The sequence below is a fragment of the Oncorhynchus clarkii genome, chromosome 7 (genome assembly GCF_045791955.1).
Source record: "Oncorhynchus clarkii lewisi isolate Uvic-CL-2024 chromosome 7, UVic_Ocla_1.0, whole genome shotgun sequence".
Taxonomy (NCBI): Eukaryota; Metazoa; Chordata; class Actinopteri; order Salmoniformes; family Salmonidae; genus Oncorhynchus; species Oncorhynchus clarkii.
The window spans coordinates 39,122,037-39,136,255 of record NC_092153.1 but is presented as its reverse complement, the minus strand read 5'-3'; the positions used below and the strand labels follow the sequence as shown (position 1 = coordinate 39,136,255).

General features: G+C 45.1%; 1 protein-coding gene across 3 annotated transcripts in view; it reads right to left on the bottom strand.

The window, feature by feature from the left end:
• Positions 1-1,255: 1,255 nt before the first annotated feature.
• The window catches only part of LOC139413269 (suppressor of tumorigenicity 7 protein-like), an 18,461-nt gene continuing 5,497 nt past the window's right edge, over positions 1,256-14,219 (bottom strand). For 2 of the 3 annotated variants that reach the window (XM_071160454.1, XM_071160453.1), the window contains exons 12-15: positions 8,088-8,238; positions 7,832-7,924; positions 7,564-7,703; positions 1,256-3,248 (exon numbers count right to left, since the gene is read on the bottom strand). In XM_071160454.1, coding sequence (XP_071016555.1) covers positions 3,153-3,248; positions 7,564-7,703; positions 7,832-7,924; positions 8,088-8,238 — 480 coding nt within the window. In that variant the 3' untranslated portion in view covers positions 1,256-3,152. Of the gene's footprint in view, positions 3,249-7,563; positions 7,704-7,831; positions 7,925-8,049; positions 8,239-14,219 lie in introns of all 3 variants that reach the window. The other variant, XR_011634783.1, reaches the window with a different exon arrangement.

Sequence of the window (14,219 nt, the reverse complement as noted above, 5' to 3'; positions counted from 1 at the left end):
TGGTGATGTTGACACCAAGGAACTTGAAGCTCTCGACCTGATCCACTACGGCCCCGTCAATGTAAATGGGGGCTAGGCCCTCCTTTTCCTGTAGTCCACGATCATCTCCTTTGTCTTGCTCACGTTGAGGGAGAGGTTGTTGTCCTGGCACCACAGTCCCAGTTCTCTGACCTCCTCCCTATAGGCTGTCTCATCGTTGTCGGTGATCAGGCCTACCACCGGTAGCAAACTTAATGATGGTGTTGGAGTCATGTTTGGCCATGCAGTGGGTAAACAGAGCGTATAGGGGGACTAAGCATGCACCCCTAAGGGGCCCCCGTGTTGAGGATCAGCGTGGCAGATGTGTTGCCTACGCTCACCACCTGGGGCGTCCAGGATCCAGTTGCAGGGGTAGGTGTTCAGTCCCAGGAACATTAGCTTAGTGATGAGCTTGGAAGGCACTATGGTGTTGAACGCTGAGCTGTAGTCAATGAACAGCATTGCTTTTTTGCATTGCAACAGTGCTTTTCTTTAAAAAAACAAGGACATCTCTAAGTGACCCCAAACTTTTGAATGGTAGCGTAGGTGTTCCTTTTATCCAGGTGGGAAAGGGCAGTGTGGAGTGTAATTGAGATTACGTCATCTGTGGATCTGTTGGGGCGGTATGCTTATTGGAGTGGGTCTAGGGTGATGTCTAAGAACGGGATGTCTAGTTTTAACACACACACTCAGCTTGAAGAGATTAGTAATTATAATGCTTTTATCATTGGTTATTGTTATTATTATTATTGTCAATGATTATGTTGACAGAACCTATTGTATTATATTATTGAATGGAATGATTACATCAACTATTAAAAACGCTGTTGTTTATCCTTTTCATTCCCCTGGAAGGTTTAGCATGGCTATAAATGATGGAGAAGTTGTCTAAAGCACAAACAGACCTAGTTACCAGGCATGACGAAGAAACATGCAGTGTCCATGTTTCATATGACATTTTGAAAGACATGTAGATGCTTTGTTGTTGCTAGGAGTTACGATCTCATTGTGTCCATCTAGACTCTTATTCCTGTAACTACACAAGAGAAGCTGCAAGAAAACCACATTTAAATGCATATCAAACCTTTCAGAAAATGTGACCTCGATGCCACACATTGGCCCCCCCGTTATAGAAAGACCCAGGTAGTCTGGACTTGTTTTGCATGCATGTTCTCCATCTAGGTAAACCATAGAGCCTCCTAGGCCCACATTCCCAAGACATAATCATAAAAACAAATTCCATCTTGAATCGTTTTTATTTTGGGGGGATTTGTTCACAATGTACAAGAAAAATTCAAACACAAAACACATTAAAATGACATTCAATAACCAATTTTTTGTGAGCTATCCAACTCATCTTTTGGTAGTTAGGTCAAATAGTATGACTTCTGTCTTCAGCATTTCATCATGTTACTCAAATATAATCCAACAGTATGGAATTAAAATAGTGCACAGTAAGTACACCCAGATAGTGCACAGTAAGTACACCCAGATAGTGCACAGTATAGCCGGGTAGGAATGTTGATGGCTTTGACACACCTTGAATGTAAGCAAACCAATTATTAGTGCTGCTCAAGCAATGTGTGATAATTGACCGTGATGCCAACGCACCACCAGCAACCAATAAACGGTCAGCTCTCACTGCTGCCTTGACTCATGATTGGGTTCATGTACACTTAAACGTATAACGCAGTTTGAAGGAATTAGCAAATGAATGAGCATGTTCTGAAACCACTGGTCCTCCCCGGTGAATAAGGCACTGTATGCCCGCAACGTTGGTTCAATACAATAAATATCTGGCAGTATCGTGGGCAATGTCTTTCAATTTCATCAAGCCGATTATTTCCAATCTGTCTGTTGAGCCAGTGAGGCACTTCATGCTATTCAAGTCTTGCCACAATATATTGGCTATTGACTAGTCTTAGATCATGGTTCAGAGTATTTTCTGATGAGGATAAAGTGAGATCATACAGTACTTCAAACAAATAGTGTCCTGTTGTGATTGCTATTGCCCCATAACCAGTGCTTGACTTGAACTGAAATAGGTGCCGGTACTCATTTTGGGTGCCGGTACTGTTTATATGTAAGTGCAGTCCACAATACTTTTGAGCTAATATTTTATAAAGAGGAACAGGAGCTCAAGTAGTAGAACATGCCGGTGCCGGTACCCAGCTCCGGTGAGCTCCTGCCCAAGTTAAACACTGCCCATAACAAGTTGCCTCCAACTCATAGAGGAGAAACTAGAAATGAAGCTTTCCGTTATGTAATTGGCTGTGAGTGATGCCGTGACCAGTCAATATCCCATTTACATTTTCATGCTACGTCTGAGGGGCTAGAGTGATATAATACTGAGGTGGCATGCCGTAGCAACAACTGGCAAAACGTTGCAGGCGTTGCATACACCACAGACAGGGTGAGGCAGTAAATCACAAACTCCGACCCCATAGGAAAACTATGTACCATAAAGGTTATGCTTTATTTATTTATTTTTACCCATCTCAACTGGCATGTACTCTTTTGACACACATACTTTGTTCTAGTGAACAGAAAAGTGTCTGTACATAACTGTGATCCTGGAAAACAGGCCTTCTAATACCGTTTCTCCTCTTCTTTACCTCTCTCTCGCTCCTGTTGCACCAGCTAACACAGGCAATACATTTGGCCAGATATTGTCAACCGCAAATAGAACAGAGTAGGAACTGTAGTGTTAGCTTTCAGAATGATGAAACGTGAACCGTCACGGCACTCCAAAAAGATAATAAAAAGAATTGTGTGCTCATTTAGAATCATTCATTTGTTGTTTCACCCAATTTCCAGGCCAGACTTGAGAGTAAACTGTGGGTTGAAATACTCTCAATTTACCATTCTGTGTTACTCAAAGTAACTTCAAGTTCATATAATAATGGTAATAATAAAAAAATGAATGACTGTGTGAATATCTGGTAAACGTTTACTTAAAAAAAAAAAAAAATCTGTCTCATGATACAAGACTTCGCCAACAGAATCATTCCCAAAGTGTGTGTAAATGCTGAAGACAGGAGAGCAAACATTTCTGTCTATAGTTTTGAAGTGTTGCTGTCTGAGGAGTGTGTTTGTGTATGTGATGTGTGCGTGCGTGTGTGTGTGTGATGGGGTCAGATTCGAGTCAGCTGATGCCAAAAACTGGACGGCATGAAGCTCTCCATCTTGTCAGCGAAGAAACCCAGGGGTGCGAATAGGGTGCTGAAGAACTGAGGAACGAAAGAAACAAAGATATTTCAATACACGGCTTTCAATAGCCTACACAAGGGGTACTCAACTCCTACCCTACGAGGTCCGGAGACGGCTGCTTTTCTGTACTACCTGATAATTAATTCCACACACCTGGCGTCCCAGGTCTAAAATCCGTCCCTGATTAGAGGGGGACAATGGGAAAAAAATGCAGTGGAACTGGCTTTGAGGTCTTAGAGTTCAGTTTGAGGGGCCTACACCATCCCAAATCATACCACACAGCTCTATCTTTGTACATGTATATCTTTACAAGCTCAGTCACAACAATAACACAATTGCACATGTGCTATAACTATATTTCTTACAATGCTAGGGCGTGGCATTGGCCTACTGGGGGGGTGGCTACCCCAACACGATATAACTGATGAACAGAAATGAACACACTTTCATTTTGAATTCTGACAACTGCTATTCCCCTGTATTCAACAAACTACACAGACTGCTGTGGGGTACGGTGAAATCAAACGTGAGATGACAGGCACTGGCCTGGCACGTTGTACTGAGGGGGCATGTTAGAATGTACCCTTCATCTAGGGTTGAATACCAACGCTTGCATCACTACTACACCCTAGGGATCCAAGGTCTAATTCTATAAAACGCTCTCCCAAAACAAATAAGCAAGGAGAGAGGAGACTCATAAACCCTTGTTGAGGCCTCCATGTCCAGCTTAACCAATTGAAATTGGCCCGCGGTCGCATATCTGAAAAAATGTTTCATCCCCAATAGTTAAATCCACCATAAACAACACTTGAATGTGTTTATGAAGCAATATGTTTGCGAGGTGAACAGATGGTTGTGACAGGATAGGGGAAGCAAGGCCACAGCATTTTGCTCTAGTATCTGGAACCACGGCCAACGCTTAAGCATGCAATGCCATGGGTCTCTCTCCCCCAATCCGTTGAGTCTCAACCGACAGCGATGACACTGCCCAACGTGACAGACAGAGGCGAGTCCTCATGCCTAGTGCAACAACAGGAATGGAAAATATTTTGAAAACATAAGATATTAGCCCAATTGATCAAGGTTTTTTCCAAATTCAGGTCTGCAAAGTGGAAAGTTATTGAGTGCGGTCTTCACACATTATTTTGTTGAAAGGTATTTTGTCCAACTATTTGCTTGTGTTTATAAAAACAAGCCTTTAGGTAAACATTTCAATAATCACAAGTCTACAGACACGTCCACCCAGACCAAACAGTGTGCAGTGACCATGAGTCAGATGTGTCAAAGTGTTTAAAAACACCCAGTCAAATAAGATACACTATATATACAAAAGTATGTGGATACGCCTTCAAATTAGTGGATTTGGCTGTTTCAGCCACACCAGTTGCTGACAGGTGTATACAATTGAGCACACAGTCATGTAATCTCCATAGACAAACATTGGCAGTAGCATGGCCTTACTGAAGAGCTCAACGTGGTACCGTCATAGGATGCCACCTTTCCAACAAATCAATTTGTCAAATTCCTGTCCTGTTAGGGCTGTCCTGGTCAACTGTAAGTGCTGTGAAGTGGAAACATATAGGAGCAACAACGGTTCAGCCGCAAAGTGGTAGGCCATACAAGCTCACAGAACAGGACCGTTGAGAGCTGAAGCGTGTAGCGCGTAAAAATTGTCTGTCCTCGGTTGCAACACTCACTACCGAGTTCCAAACTGGCTCTGGAACCAACTTCAGCACAATAACTGTTGTCAGGAACTTCATGAAATGGGTTTCCATGGCCGAGCAGCCGCACACAAGCCTAAAATCACCATGTGCAATGCCAAGCGTTGGCTGGAGTGGTGTAAAGTTCGTCGCCATTGGACTCTGGAGCAGTGGAAACACGTTCTCTGGAGTGATGAATCACACTTCACCATCTTGCAGGCCGACGGACGAATCTGGGTTTGACGGATGCCAGGAGAACGCTACCTGCCCCAATGCATAGTGCCAACTGTAAAGTTTGGTGGAGGAGGAATAATGGTCTGCAGCTGTTTTTCATGGTTCGGGCTAGGCCCCTTAACGCTACAGCATACAATGACATTCCAGCTTTGTGGCAACAGTTTGGGGGAAGGCCCTTTCCCGTTTCAGCATGACAATGCCCCAGTGCATAAAGGGAGGTCCATACAGAAATGGTTGGTCGACATCACTGTGGAATAACATGACTGGCCTGCACAGAGCCCTGACCAACTCCATTTTAATGCCCATGCTTTTGGAATGAGATGTTTGACGAGCAGGTGTTCACATCCTTCTGGTCATGTAGTGTGTATAAACAATAAACACTCTTTTTTTTTTACGTTTTTTTTTTACCTTTATTTAACCAGGCAAGTCAGTTAAGAACAAATTCTCTCGTCATACCAGTCAGTCACCTACTTCTGAAGACTTTGAAAACATCATCCATCCTCCATAAGATGGAGTGAGTTACAAAGCACACTTTGAATTAGGTTAGGCCTAGCCCTACTGACACCAATGAGCCACAGAATAGGTAACCTAATAAAAGCTGGTTGAGGACAGACATGGCTGCCATGTAGTAGGGCTAGGAGTAGATAAAGAGGAAGCGTGGGGGGAGGGGGGGGGGGGGTCACCCCCACTGTCCTGTTTCAGGCCGGGGATCTTTTTTATACTCTTCAGCAGAAATCTTGTTTTTTCCTCAGAGAACGGTGTGGGCCTGGGCCGTTCCCCTCCCTCCAGCCTCCGAGGCTTTCATGGAGTGCCTCTATCTGGCCCTTACACAAACCAGGCTCTCCACTGCGCTGTAAAAGTGTTATCTAGAGGCAGTCTTTCCCATAACAAAAGTGTGAGTGCCAGGCGGTCTCTGCGGACTTGTTTTTGCCCAGGCTAATGGCCCTGCTCTGCTGTGTAAAGTGAGAGCTAATAAACAGGGCCATCGTAAACAGAGGATTAGCGTGAGAGAGGGCCTAGCCAAACAGGCTAAAAACAGAAACACTGACAGTCTGCCACACTGTCTTATAAATAAACAAGGGACTAAATCACATACATCAAACCCAATGCTTAAACCCTGGAACTAATGCGCATGCTGTAAGCCTATGTTGGATTGCGTTATCAGCTGCTGGCTTACGTTCTTTCGGTCCCCATATATTCCCATAATGTGCGGGAAAAGGGGCTCTGTGAAATGGGCTATGGGGGCAATTGGACTGCAGTTCTTTACTTTTGATGTTTAACAGGCACGGTGCATTAGGCAACTGAGCCTGGGCTGGAAAACAGCCCTTTGAGAAGGACTGCGTGGAGGTGTTAACCTGTTCTGGTAGTGACAGGCACACTCTATCATCCTAAACCTTAACCTCCACATTCCCTGGAGACCCTCCTGACAGGGTGCGGCTCTGTGGAAAACCGGCGTCATCAAAGCAAGTTTCCTCTTCAGGTCTGCTATAGTAGCCAAGTACGGTGCTGCTGAGCGAAGGTGTTGCTCGCTTGTTCTCAACCTACATTTCCGGCTTTCTCAAGAGACTTGGAACTGGGAAGTGAGACGACGCAAGACTAGCCTGTTCTGGTTGAGAAAGGCCCACGTCACTTATCTAGTCTGAACTAAATCACTAGAGGTGGCCCTCTTAGCTGTTGCTCTGTGGATGATCTTCAAGTCCTGCTATCCAATACATGAGTGTACTACGAACTACCTGGCTGGGACAGGCCTTAGTTGGAGATGCTGCTTTTGCGCCAAGTCATACAGTACAGTACTCTAGGAATCTACTCAGACAACAGGATATGGTTAAGCTATATTTCAATCTCACACCGTGGAGGCAAAAACAACTCTATTAAATAATACAATATTAAATCCTAAGAGATTCTGGCTGTATTGCTCTAGAGCTGTGCTGTTAAAGACACAGGAGCCACTTACAAAATCAGACCCAGGCATCCCATGAGCCTCGTTGTTGACAGAAGTGAGAGGCAGCGACTACACAAGAGGACAACTGGGTCAGAGTACATGAGAATAATAACACGCATACAACATTTCTTAAGAATTGAATCGTTCCCATTAAAACGCTTCTAAAATTTAAAACGGATCCAGTTTGATATCAGCAAATCACTCTAGGTTAATGGTATTTTCTATACTAGGATATGTCAATGCCACACCTCTGCAACTCCCGAGAAATGTGATCACAAAGCAGAGAAATACCACATCCAGATTCCATTTATATATTGACAACCTTGTTTTTTTGCTAGCCCAAATGACCATCAAGTACTCATTCAGTGAATGTAACATGAAAAGCCATGTGAAGCGGTCCATGGTAAATATTACCCCCAACATCCAAAACGATCAGTGGAAGAGAATTGCACGACTTACTGCTTTGGCAAAGACGCCCATGAGCTCAGGAAACTGGTGTGTGAGCATGGCCAGCATGGCAGTGAACGAACAAAGGCCCGCTGTGAAGAGGATGAAGAAGGGAAGCTCTTTCTTTGGGTACACAGACACCTCGTGGAAGGCTGCAGAAGAGAATGAGAGGGGGGGGGACATAGAGAGAGGAGAAGAGAGAGATAGAGGCACATATTATCATCAGAATTGACCATTGCATTGAGTATACTGTATAGTAGTGACTTGTCCTACTACTTACAGGGCAGCAGTTCCCGATCTGCTGTTTCTGTGCACACAGGGTAGGGGTAAAACAGGTGACCCTTCTCTAGAGGGTAGGGAATTATCCGAAAAGCTTCAGGGGCAGGAGAGAAATGCAGAAAAACACATCAAGCATGTACATGCATAGATTTTAAATGTCAACTCTTTTTTTTAATGCGAGTACTGCCAGAAATGCAATGAATGAATGAATCAACCTACTAATTAATCAAACAATCAATCAATGTCCCAGTACGTACTGCCTTCCCAGGTGCAGTGCAGCAGGTTTAAGGCTCCCTCGGCCCTCTTCCAGTGCTGCAGGTGAAAGAAGGCGTAGGCCACCGCCTCGCTGTCCCCCCTCTTCAGGATGTGCTCTGGAGGCAGGATCAGACTCTTCATCTCTAATAAATACTACAGACAAGAGAGGCAGACAGGAGACAACGCCATTACAGTACATTATAGGCAAAGGCGTTGGCATAGTTCAGCAGCAGACGCTCTTGTCCAGGGTGGCTTACAACCAGCGCGAGGTAAACAACCGCATTTCGCAATAACAGTCGCAATCTGCAAAATTTGTGCTGTTCAGCAGAGAGAAGTGTGAATGTGAGTGCAAGGACGACAAGGGCAGTGTAGTTCATTTATTTGAATGGGAATTAGTCAGCACTTCATCCATATCCTGTTGAGCAATAATTCCCAAGGCTAAGGCTATCTGACCGATAGACTGAAATATACTTTTCCTCGTGAGGCATTTGTTGAGGGCCCTTGTTTTGCAATTGTTCAAGTGGGGGAAATCTAAAGCCTCTCTCTTCTCTTTTATTGTTAGTTTCAGAGTGTAAACTCCCCTTGTGAGTTCCTCCCACTGAGTCAGGCTATGCTGTGTGGTGCTGCCGACTTTCCTCTGTGTCTGGACTGTGTGTGTGTGTGTGTGTGTGTGGCGGCGGCGTGGCAGTGGCGTTAATCCCCTCTGAACTGGTCCCCTGGGCTGTGGGGCCAGCAGGGACCGTTGGGGTTGGGCCTTCTGGATTCCCAGGCAGCCTGCTTCACAGGACTATGGGTCTTAGACTGACACTTTGGGAAGGTTACCCTAAAGCTAATCCTGTTTAATCTCCCCCATGGTCACAGGCTCAGCCAGCCAGCCAGCCCAGTGCATAGCAGCCCAGAGCCACCCTGCTTGCCCAGGAGGCTACACCCAGGGCCCGAGGGGCAGACCAGCCCTTTGCACTGCTCTCCTCTTCCCTCAGGGACAGTTAGCTGGTGTGTTAGCTGGCTGGCTACAGTGTGTCTGCATGAATATGATGCTGATTGGTTATGCGTGGATAACGGTCTGTGAGTTTCACGTTTTTGAGATTGAGTGTCTAGCACTTTTTAAAGACGTTTTCAGCGCACTCCACTCCTCGCTGCAGTGATTTATTTGAGTTGCAGTCGTTCAATGGCGTGCGCGACTTTCATGTCCTCGCCAAATTTGAGACTTTTACGCCAGTCAGCACTTAGGCTTACTGTATAGATCAGGGCTCTCCCACCCTGTCCCTGGAGAGCTACCCTTCTGTAGGTTTACGCTCCAACCACAGTTGTAACTAGCCTGATTCAGCTTTTCAACCAGCTAATTATTAGAATCGGGTGTGCAAGATTAGGGTTGGAGCAAAAACCTACGCGGTAGCTCTCCGGGAGCAGGGTTGGAGAGGCCTGCTATATAGATGCTGAGCATACTTCATTCTGTTAGGAGCAGCACTTTTAACCAGGTATACCAGTGTGTTTAATAAGGGTAGAGGTGATGGTTACCAAAGCATTTGACTGGCAGCTGTCCTTCCTGGCATGCCCTGGCATAAGGGTGGGTAACACCTCGGCCCTCTGCGCTGCCTCCCTCCTCCGTACCCCCCCCCCCCCCCCCTCCCTTTACCCCCCCCCCCCCCCCCCCCCCCCCCTTCACCAGTCGCCTCTTTGATGAAGGGATCGAGTTTCATTGACGTTCCTCTTTTATCTTGGAACACTCATACGCCGGAGCATAACTCATAAGCCTCCCTCCGATTTTAATCTTCGGCATTTAGCACAATGGAACAAGTCGACGACATCCAGCCGTCGTCTCATTGGCTCACGGTGCTGTTGAAGGATAGGTGACCTCTGAGGCCGTCTGTCATGTTAGGTCACCCGAAGGTAGCGGCGGACTGAACTGGACGGATGCTGGAGGGTGATATTGACCCGAGAAACTGTTTTTTTTTTTTTTTTAAAGTCTGTTTTGTATCGTTCCTTCCAATGATCCAATGATTAAGGTTAGGAACTGGTGAAGGTGAGCTGACGCTAGAGCTGTGCCAAGGCACTTCTTACTGCCGTCCGTCTCCTCCAGTGCAGTGTTGGATCACACTTGACCTAAGTCAAGCCTCCATCCATCTGAATTCTGAACAAGGCAGAGGAGGCCATCGCCACAACATAGCCTACCAGGCACAAAGCAGCACACTCCAAATGCGCGAGGAAGTGTTAACCACAGGAGTGTGCCAAATATAAAACACATTCAGGTGTCCTTAACACTTGACCAGCCATACAGGCTTCCCTCTGTCCGGTTCCTCAACCATTCTACTGTTCCTTGGAGAGAGAGAGAGAGAGAGAGAGAGAGAAAGAGCGAGACTGATTGGGACAGACAAGAAAAAAGTGGCGAGGAGAGGGGGGGGCGAGCAGAGCGGTTAAGAGGTTGAGCACTGAAACAGCTGGGTGTGTGGAGCATTTAGTGCAGTCTGCTCATGTGATGTAGCGTGATGTCCATATATAATCCCCTCAGGCCTGCTGCGATGCTGGCCCTAACACTCCCCACGCCTGACCTCCCAGAATGCCCATAAATCTTGCCTTCATTACACCACTCTTCCAAGGCTGCCTGGTGGGGGCTGGCTGGTGGACTGACTGACTGCTGAGGGGTCACGTTGCCGAGGCCGGTGGGAGGAATCGGGGGGTCTCGCTCGTTGATTGAAGCAGGGGAATGCGGGGAAGCTGCTGGGAATGGAAGCCCACCCACAACAGAGCCAGAGCAGCTCGCTCCAGTCCAGTGAACAACTGGTATCTGTGTGTGAACACTGGCTGCTGGGCAGAAAACAGCCCACGCCAGGCATGCCTCGGGCTCTACGGCTACAGGTGCACTCACTGACCATTTAGACAGACAAGGACAGGGGTCCCTTGTGAAAGAGATACACACCGGATCTTGATAAGATCTCAAATGGGACTCACCTTGATCAATAAATAAATAAAGACAAGTCTGACACAAATCATTTAGACCAGGAAATAATCCCGCTGCATAATCTCAAAAGCTTTGACTATAAGAAGACCAAAGCACCCAACCTCTAGCGGATTCAATGAATTGACTTGACACGGTGAGGCTGAAAGAACCTGCTTCACTCCCGCGCTCCTGAGGACAATGCGACAAGCACAACTCTTTAAAAGTCGCCACGTTAAGTCCGTCGCAGCCATCTATTTCCTGTGTTTGAGGGGTGCAAAATCCACCGGTCACTTCAATATCACTGGATTGATTGCTTTCATTTGACTCCTGCGAACCTTTCATACCTCTTGCTTGAGCCTGTACTTTTTTCCCCCGTTAAAAGGTACGAGTGCAGAAATGTTTGCAATGGCCTGTCAAACGCACGCTGGTAATGGCGTCCATAATAACGCTAAAGCTTCATCTGGGATTCAACGCATCGTTTCGATACTTACGTCACAAGAAAGAGAAGAAAGATAACTTTATTTTGATGAGTATTGATTTTTTTGGTGGAATTAAAATAATTTAAGACAGATGTTTACAAATTAGACGCACTGAAATGAAACAAGTACCTAAAATGAACACTTGCCATTATAGTGACATTATGTCTGCTCTCGAAAACAATGTTTGTTTAGATAGGTGTAACCTAGAGCCAAGTGTGGTGATTTCTAATCTAGGATATCCTGCTATTGACACACTTGTTGAATTACGCAACAGAAAGTGACAACAACAGTAATTAAATTAGGCAGTCTAGACAGCACAGGTGAGTGCAGGTAGGCATAGACAGCACAGGTAGGCATAGACAGGGACATGTTTTTGCAGCCCTGTTCCATCCCGTTATGTTAATGTATTCACGTATGAAAATACACCCATTGTGTTTATGCAAATGAGGCATCTCATTTGATTTACTTTAAGAAAAAATATATACCTGATACCATTAGAAAATATACAGTATCATCAGAAAGTATTCATACCCCAAGGCTTACTCCACATTTTGTTGTGTTACAGCCTGAACTCAAAATAGATGAAATAAAAACTATTCTCATCCATCTACACACAATACCGCATGAAAGTGAAAACATGTTTTTAGAAATGTTAGCAAATGTATTGAAAATTAAATACAGATATGTATTTAAGTATTCACAGCATTGAGCCAATATATGTTACATTCAACTTTGCCATAGATTTTCAAGCCGATTTAAGTCCAAACTATAACTAGGCCAATCAGGAACATTAAATGTCGTCTTGGTAAGCAACACCAGTGTATATTTGGCCTTGTGTTTTAGGTTATTGTCCTGGTGAATGTTGACTTGTCTAGTCGAAAGCAGACAACCAGGTTTTAATCTAGGATTTTTCCTGAATTTAGCTCTATTCTGTTTCTTTTAATCCTGAAAAACTCCCTAGTCCACTCCTTGCCGGTGACAAGCATACTTATAACATGACGCAGCCTCTACCATGCTTGAAAATATGAAAAGTGGTACTCAGTGATGTGGTGTGTTCACTTCTTTGCCACATTTTTAAAAATGTATTTTTAGTGCTTTATTGCAAACAGGATGCATGTTTTGGAATATATTTGATTCTGTACAGGCTTATTTTCACTCAGGCATTTAGGTTAGTATTGTTGAGTAACTACAATGGTGTTGATCCATACTCAGTTTTTTCACTACCATTAAACTCTGAACTATTTAAAGTTACAACTGGCCGTGAGCGGTTTCTTTCCTCTCCGGCAACGGAGTTAGGGAGGACACCAGTATGTTTGTAGGGACTGGGTGTATTGATACACCATCCAAAGCGTAATTAATAACTTCACCATTCTCAAAGGGATATTCAATGCCTGCTTCTTTTTTTTCTTCCCCTTACCCATCGACCAATAGGTGCCCTTCTTTGTGAAGCATTGGAAAACCTCCCTGGTCTTTGTGTTTGAAATTCACTGCTTGACTGAGGGACCTTACAGATAATTGTATATATGTGTAGGGTATAGAGATGAGGTAATCATTCAAAAAGGATATGTTAAACACTATCCATGCAACTTATTATGTGACTTGTTAAGCACATTTTTACTCCTGAACTGATTTAGGCTTGCCATAACAAAGGGGTTGAATTGGGGGTTGAATTGACTCAAGACATTTCAGCTTTTCAATTTTTATTAATTTGTAAAAATGTCTAACATCATTCCACTTTGACATTATGGTGTAGGCCAGTGACACAAAATCTAAATTGAATCACAACAAAATGTAGAAAAAGTCAAGGGGTGTGAATACTTTCTGAAGGCACTGTGTGTAAGTGCATTCTAAGAAAATAAGTGACATGACAATACATGTTATACCTGAATTCCCACCAAAATCCCTGAACTCCATTCATTATGCGTCAGTGGCAGTAAAATGTTTTATGTGCTATAATTCAGTCGATATCTGACGGATTTGAACAATTCTAAAAGGTTTGGAGTGTCCCGTCTGCCTGACTACTATGAGACGTGAACCCTGGGAGGGAGAAGATCTTCTTCAATGGGACAGAGATTGACAGACGGAGAGAACATATTAGTCTCTCCCAGCTCAACGGTCTAGAGCAGGGGTATTCAACTCTACCCTACGAGGTCCGGAGCTTGCTGGTTTTTGGTTCTACCTGATAATTCATTGCACACACCTGGTGTCCCAGGTCTAAATCAGTCCTTGATTAGAGGGGGACAGTGGAAAAAAATGCAGTGGAATTGGCTTCGAGGTTCAGAGTTTAGTTAGAAGGGTCTAGGGTAACACCAGTTGAAAGCAGAGGTGCTGTAGATGTGCACTATCTCTGGGATCACTACTTTATAGTCTGACCCGCCCTGTTTGTCAGTGCCATGGCAGGGGAATGAGAGGGGGCAAAGGGGGGCTGAGAAGGGAGCAGAGAGGGGGGCAGCAATGCCCCTGGGGCGAGGTGGGGGACAGGGAGACACTCAGGATGAGGGCCCTCACATCAAAGCCTGGATCAAAGCACTGAGTTTCCCCCTCGCTGCCTGTGACTGCCACACATCGCAGCTCACACACACACACACACACACACACACACACACACACACACACACACACACACACACACACACACACACACACACACACACACACACACACACACACACTTGCTGTAGGGAGACTGCGACCTCTGTGTATGTGAGTGAGTGTGA